Source organism: Ramularia collo-cygni (genome assembly GCF_900074925.1).
Source record: "Ramularia collo-cygni strain URUG2 genome assembly, contig: RCC_scaffold13, whole genome shotgun sequence".
NCBI lineage: Eukaryota > Fungi > Ascomycota > Dothideomycetes > Mycosphaerellales > Mycosphaerellaceae > Ramularia > Ramularia collo-cygni.
The window spans coordinates 280,435-287,250 of record NW_019716267.1 but is presented as its reverse complement, the minus strand read 5'-3'; the positions used below and the strand labels follow the sequence as shown (position 1 = coordinate 287,250).

Genomic DNA, 6,816 nt, shown 5'->3' with positions numbered 1-6,816 from the left:
GGTGGAGGGTTGGGGGGGTGAGAAAGATTGATAGATCATCAAAAAGTCGTCTTTCTGTCATTGTTTCAAATTTCGATGCCTCTTCAATGCAATTCATACGTTTAATCAAGCTCTGTATCAAAGAGACGAAACATCCATGGATAGACAGTATCAATGTAGGGCGGGATAGCCCGCAAAATGTGGGTCAACGTTGCGGGAGCAAGGACCCCCTTTTCTCGGCGGCCTCCGCTTTGCGATATCCAACCCATGCGCTCGATTCGTCCATCGATCTCTTGTTCTCTACCGGACTCTTAGCTAATGAGCAGTCTACTAGAGCTGTAATGCTCTACTCAACTGTGGTAATGCAGTTCAATACGTGACGTCTCGCAGGACGAGTTCGAACGGCTGCTGTTCAGTTTGCCAATGCCGGGAGTCCTTGTCAGACCTGCGCAGACCATCTACTTGGACTGAACCACGAACCAAATCTCCATCCGTACGATTGCGTGGTACTCCAGTAATTCTCCCACTGACCGTGTCGCAGATATCAAGCAACACCATCCCAAACGACAAACCACCCTCACTTCGCAAACAGCGCATACAAATCCTGCTTGACATCCAAAATCTCACCTTCAAGAGGTCCACCAGTCCTCAAATTCCCTCCATTCGCAGTGATATTATCCTGGATAGAAGTCCACAACTCTCCAACACTGGGTCTTGCAGCAGGAGTAAATTCAAAACAGCTCTTGACCAAATCGCAGAGATCCTCGCCGTACCTCGCTTCTACGCCCTCCTTCCATTCCAGAGTCAAGATGGCATCGACGTCGTGGTTGAATTTGATTGGTACGTAGTCGACTTGCAGGTTCATGAGGGATAGCATGACTTTTCCGACTGCCCATACTTCGCTTACAGGACAGGTGATGGCTCGGGCTTTGGAGGCTGTGTCGGTGTATATCTCTTGCTCCTGTGTAGGGTCAGTCTTTCCGAGAGTATTGCTGAAAATGCTTTGCACTTACAGGTGCACGAAAGCCATCGGTACCACGACCTGGCTTTGTCYAGCCTAGGTCTGATGTCCTGATAGCGAYTCCAAAGTCTCCTAGCTTGGTGGTCGGGATCCCTTGCCAGAATTCAGGATCAGCAGCTGCTAAGAAGACTGAGTTCAGGCTGTATCAGTACGTGAAGTTCATGCGTTGAATATGCTGAACACTTACTGTTCGCGGGCTTGATGTCACGATGAAGGATCAGGGTATGACCTGCCACGAACGAGGGTGTTGCTTTTCCATACTGACACAAGCAAAGCGCTGTGACAAGTCCGTCGAAAATGGCCCACACTTGACGGACGGGAATGTCGCTGAAATCACATGTCAGCACGCATCTTGGTTCAGAGCCGCCATTACTTCCACATACTATCTCAGCACGGTATTGTCTGCGGTTTTGCGTCTCTGGGCATTTGCTCCCCGTGCACGATCAATGAGCTCGGCAAGATCGCCGTGCTGACAGTATTCCATATATCTACAACCCTTGATCAGTACACATTTCATGGGYAGCCGTTGTAGCTTTGACCGAAGTTTGGCTTCGAAACAGGACTCACACTCTGTACATTCGCAGCTTCTCATATAACGCATATCCCTCGGAGTGAKCAATATTCTCGGAGCCTACCATCGCGGAGAGCTCTCTTGTGATATTTTCTTCTTTCACAACTCGGCGGAACATTTGGTCCACCCACCACTTCTCGCTGTTGAAGTCGTTCTCCAGGTAGGTCTCTTTCACAACTTTTCGTTCGAGGATATTCCCGAGATTATCGTATCTTAGCCAAAGTCCAGCGTGTCCAAAGCCGCCTTCTCCAACCGGACATCGATAGGTCCAGACGCCGTTTACRCCGCTCCGGTCTCCGCCGAAACCCAGTATGGAGGCTCGGACGGAGTATGAGACAACATCAGGAGCAGCTTCATGAGGCGGAAAGTCCAGTCCCATACCAAAGAGTCGATCCCTTGTAGCCCTGAAAGCCAACAGTTCTCGCATCTCGTCGGCGTTGGCGTTGGAACGAACCAAGTCCTGGTATGAATCCCATATCAAGTTAGCATTTCGAGTCATCTTCTTTCTAGCGTTTTTCACGAGTCTCTCGCAAAACCCGCTCTCCAATGTTTCCTCGGGAACTTCAAGACATTCAACTAGAACACCGTATCGTCTTGAGAACGAAATCACTTCGTCGTGAAGGTCTTCGATACGAGCTTTGGTATGCCTATCAACGCTTTGATCCTCGGCTCTCTCGCGAACACCTCGCCATGTGTTTAGATCGAAAGCTTGGCTCTCTCCCCAGAGGGGTTCGCCCGACTGACGAAACGCTGTCATCATTTGGTTGCGAAGGGTTTCTAAAAGCTGTTGCATGTAGTCGTTTGGTCGTAGGTCCGCTTCTTGAGCAATGGCAAGATCCCAGCTTCTGTCGAAGCTGTTCAGATTTTGATCAAGGACGGCTTGGCGAACGAGGACCATGTACCCAGCTGGCGTCATTGCTTGGTCCCAATCAGCCGATGGCGGTTCGGTCACAATCCCTCGGGTGATCAGGGCGAATGCCTGGTCTCTCAACTCATTGAATTCAGCTTGTTCAACTCCAGCTGGGTCGCGATTCGTGACCTCAATTGCAAGATCCAGCCAGCGTTGTCTCACGTTCGCAAGATGATCAGGATCGTATGGCATGCCTCCAGCTCTCACATGACTGAGCATGTAATGGTAGTCTCGGTAATCAAGCTTGCGAGTGTCAAGGTTGATCTCCTCCTTGATGCGGGCTTTCCACTGACTGCTCGCTGCGTCCAAATGCCGTGCCTTGAGGTTTTCAATAATCTTCTCCAACTGCTTGCACATCTTCTCGTATGTTTCTAGTTGCCGAACGAAGCCTTGAATATCAGAAGACGGCCAAGGATTGATGTACTGGATGAAACGTCGATAATGATTGATGTAGTTGAATTGTGCTTGGAACCAAGCCATTGTCGTCGGGCTCCGCTCTGCGACGACATCATGAAGCTCCCTCATCCATATCCTTGAAACCTCGCTTTCGGATGTCTGAAGACGGTTGGTGCCTCCATCAAGGCCGTACGCTGTAATGGCAGTTGCAAGGGCTGTGCGAAGATCGTTTACTGCAGTGACACCAAAATCTGCCGACATTCGYCGATACGTAGCAGTCCATGTCTCCAGATCCTTCTGAACATCCGTGATGAATGTGGTAACAGCTTTGATGTACCCATTATGATCTGTGCCAGCCGTGAAGAGAGGCGGATTGGTTGGGATTACCTCAGGGCCTGGTTGGGCCATGTGGATTGCTATTGATAATTGCTCGGCAAAGTCTCTGAGTATGTCGACTTCCGGCTCATCAAGCTTCAGCTGCGTCAGAACGTTGAACCAATTCGACCTCGTTCGGTCCAGATCACTGGTTGGTGGGTCGGGGATGGGGTTGTCGCTCCACAGAGTATCGAATGCCGCTCCCTGGTCAAGATAAATCTCAATCGGCCACGCATTCACCCAGTCATCCCCTGAGCCATGCATGTTGACTATCTCTAGCATCCGATCAAAGCAAGCGTCGGCATCGGGTCGTGCTATCAAAGCATTCCTGTATGCATAACAGGCAGGATCTGCTGCTCCGCCTGTAATGGATTGATCGAGGCGGTCATGAGCTGCGCTTGTGGGGAYTTGGCCACTAGCTGCTCCGCCTCCTCCTCTTATTCGACCTCTTCCTGTTGCTGCAGCTTTCTTCACGCCTTTGATTCTCCCTTTCTTGCCGCCCTTGTTTCCAATTACTCCTCCTCCTGTAGTACGTCCAGATCTCCTCTGTGGTCGTGGACCCACAAGAATCAATCTCGGAGGCATGATTCCAGTCCGAATTGCCGTTTGCCAGTAGTTACAGTTGTAAACTTTCCAGAAAGATGTTCTGTCATGCAATTTGTATGTCGCTTTGTTCCTTTTGCTGAACCACCATGCCCGCTGAAGCTCCATGCTTGCCCGATGTTTGCCTTCCCTGAATTCGGATTGTTCATCTTTTGAACCAGGAAAAGTAGATTTGAGTTCAGCTGCATTTTCGTTGTGCATTGGAAGATCCAGGGCCGTTAATATGACAAGACAGGAGCAAGAGCGGTGCCATAAACCTCTCCGTCCATTGAAAGATGGCCCAGTCTGGATGTCAAAGATCCTAGCAGCTCCAGTCTCCAGAGTCGTCGAACTTGCAGAGACTACGGCCTTGGGACGGCATGAAAACAACTGAAAGTATCTTGTCTCGCGAGATAATCCTCATGTCGATGCTCCTGGCGCCGTTGGTAGGCAGATATTAGCAGGAGTTCGTCGTCGCTGAAGGCGAATTCCCAAGTGTGGTCGGACCACAAATGCTGAGGGAGATGTGGGTGGCAAAGGAGATATCCACGCCATGCTTCCAAGGGCAGCAGTCTTCTCGGCTGGATTACTCAWGTTGGTATACAGCTGTGAAGATCTACACTATCGTCTTTGGGATGGCTGGGGAGTGAGAGTAGCCGAGGATAGTGGATACCGAGAAATGCGTTTTGGGAAGCTACGAAGCATGAATGTGGTGGTCGTTGCCCGTGGACTAACTGTCTTAGCTGAGTGAGCATTTACGATCACACGCCACGCTTTATGTATAATTTTGCTCTGACACGACAGCAACCAACAGACATTCAGTATATCACCTTCTATCAGACTCTAAGACACCAAGAAAGACTCTCAAGTACCCTCAGCATCGCCATCGTCAAGATCCTCGCCATGCACACTACCCAAACCCTAACCCCAACCCTAACAGCATCTCGCCCAAGCCCAAAAYCACGCCCACAATCAAACTTCAGCTCCAATCTCAAACACAACGACAACCCTTGCAATGGAAACCAAGCACCAATAAATCACTCCCTACCCCTCCTCAAACTATTCCTCAATCCCTTAAACATCCCCGCCTTATTCCTCTTACTCCCCACAGCAAACCCACGTCTCACACTCCCACTCCTCCTCAACGGAGTCACAATCTCTTCACGAGCAGGCTCAACATCTCTTTCTTCCCGCTGCAGTTCCAATGGCTTTCCATTCTCGGCTTCCTGCCCAGCATCTGAAAGTCGTACATGCACGACACTACTACTGCTCCCACCTTCAGCCGTTGCGAAGGACTTCTCCGAGCCTGCTGGGGAGACGATGCTGGGATTATTGGATATGATTTTGATGTTTGGGAGGGTGGCGGCTGCTGCTGATGATGGGGTGTGTGCTTGTTGGATGGGAGGTGCGGCAGATGATGGAGTTTTGAGGGTATGGGGATGCAGGGCGATGGGAGATTGCGCAGGCTGGTTTCCCTGTTCGGAGTCCTGCTGCTCCGGCTCGGGAGATTTGAACGGCTCGCTATGTTGGACTCCAGATGTCGATTGAGAGATAAGCAAGCCACTTGTAGCGGAGCTCGATCCCTGCAGGTCACTCTCAGCATCCTCAGCGGGCTTGACCTGAGAAGACGATACACCAGGTACAAATCCAGTCGTTGAGAGAGAGGCAGCGGCGTCCAACGGTTCTCTCTCTCGCAAATCCACTGACAGAGAAGGATACGCAGCAATCCCAGTCTCTGGTTGATCCTGCACTCTTCCCACTGATGCCATCGAAGGCAGAACATCACCAACATACCCCTGGGATTCGTCCTTCTCCTGACCCTGTTGCACCAACGAAGCAGCAGCAGCAACAACACCCGTCGAAGAAAGATCCTCATCCAGCGGAGGATTTCTAAAATGCACCTCAAAAGGCCGATGACCATCTCCTCGACCCATCTCACTCCTCCGCTCTTCGACTCCGCCAACCGAAACTTCCTCTTTCAGCTGCGCGACACTCTCCCCAACCTCAAGCCTCCCCTGCTGCTCTCTACCCCCCTTGGATTTTCCATGCAGCACAGTAAAAGATCGATGCACCTGTACCTTCTCGATCCCCACTCTCGGATCAGGATTCCTATACCCAGCCTCAAAAGCTCGATGCGGCTGCTGCTCCCCACCCACCTCCTCCTTATCCTTCCCCTCATCGACGGCCGCAGCCACATCACCAACATCGCTCGGATTCCTGTAAGTAGGAGAAAAAGGCCGATGAGCTTCTCCCTCCACCACTCCCAGATCCAATGCAGTCTGAGACGGCGAGAAAGATTTAGATTCATACAAACTACTCATCTGGCTCAGTGGTACTTCTTCCCCTTCTGCGTTCCGATGAGTCGATGGGAAAGGCCGATGAGGTTCATTCGCAGATCCCTGCTTCTCCTCAGCAGCGATATCCAGCAAAGAAGGACTCGGCATAACACTCGGATTCCGATAAGTCGGTGGAAAAGCTCGATGAGCTTCATCCATAAATCCCTGCTTCTCCTCAGCAGCGATTTCCACCAAAGAAGCAGGCAGAGCGCTCGGATTCCGATGCGTAGGTGGAAAAGCTCGATGAGGTCCATCTATAACCTCCCGCTTCTTCACCACAGCGATATCCAGCGAAGAACTCGGCATAAAACTCGGATTCCGATGCGTGGATGGAAAAGGTCGATGTAGTTCATTCGCAGATCCCCGCTTCTCCTTAGCAGCGACATTCAGCGGAGAACTCGGCATGAGAGTCGGATTCCGGTACGTGGGTGGAAAAGCTCGATGGGGTTCATTCTTCGCATATCCCATCTTCTCCGTTGGACTGACGACACAGGGCGAGGAATTGGGCATGAGAGTTGCAAAAGGTCTCTTATGGGCCGCCGGCGTAGAAGACGTGGGAGCAGCAGCAGCAGCGACGACAGCGATATTCGGAGACGTCGAAAATTCTGAAGTGGAAGAGTTCATATTCTGAGCGATAGATTTCGCT

The 6,816-nt window shown here is 51.1% G+C and overlaps 2 protein-coding genes; both read right to left on the bottom strand.

Moving 5' to 3' along the window:
* Positions 1-556: 556 nt before the first annotated feature.
* On the bottom strand, positions 557-3,516 carry RCC_08039 (uncharacterized protein; the record flags this gene model as incomplete). XM_023773291.1 has 5 exons in its annotated part: positions 557-940; positions 993-1,129; positions 1,188-1,327; positions 1,384-1,488; positions 1,568-3,516. 5 exons carry the CDS (start codon positions 3,514-3,516, stop codon positions 557-559), a joined length of 2,715 nt encoding a protein of 904 aa, XP_023629059.1.
* Positions 3,517-4,871: 1,355 nt separating this feature from the next.
* RCC_08038 (uncharacterized protein) lies at positions 4,872-6,794 on the bottom strand (the record flags this gene model as incomplete). The annotated part of the gene is made up of 1 exon (XM_023773290.1): positions 4,872-6,794. One exon carries the CDS (start codon positions 6,792-6,794, stop codon positions 4,872-4,874), a length of 1,923 nt encoding a protein of 640 aa, XP_023629058.1.
* Between the last annotated feature and the right edge of the window lie 22 nt (positions 6,795-6,816).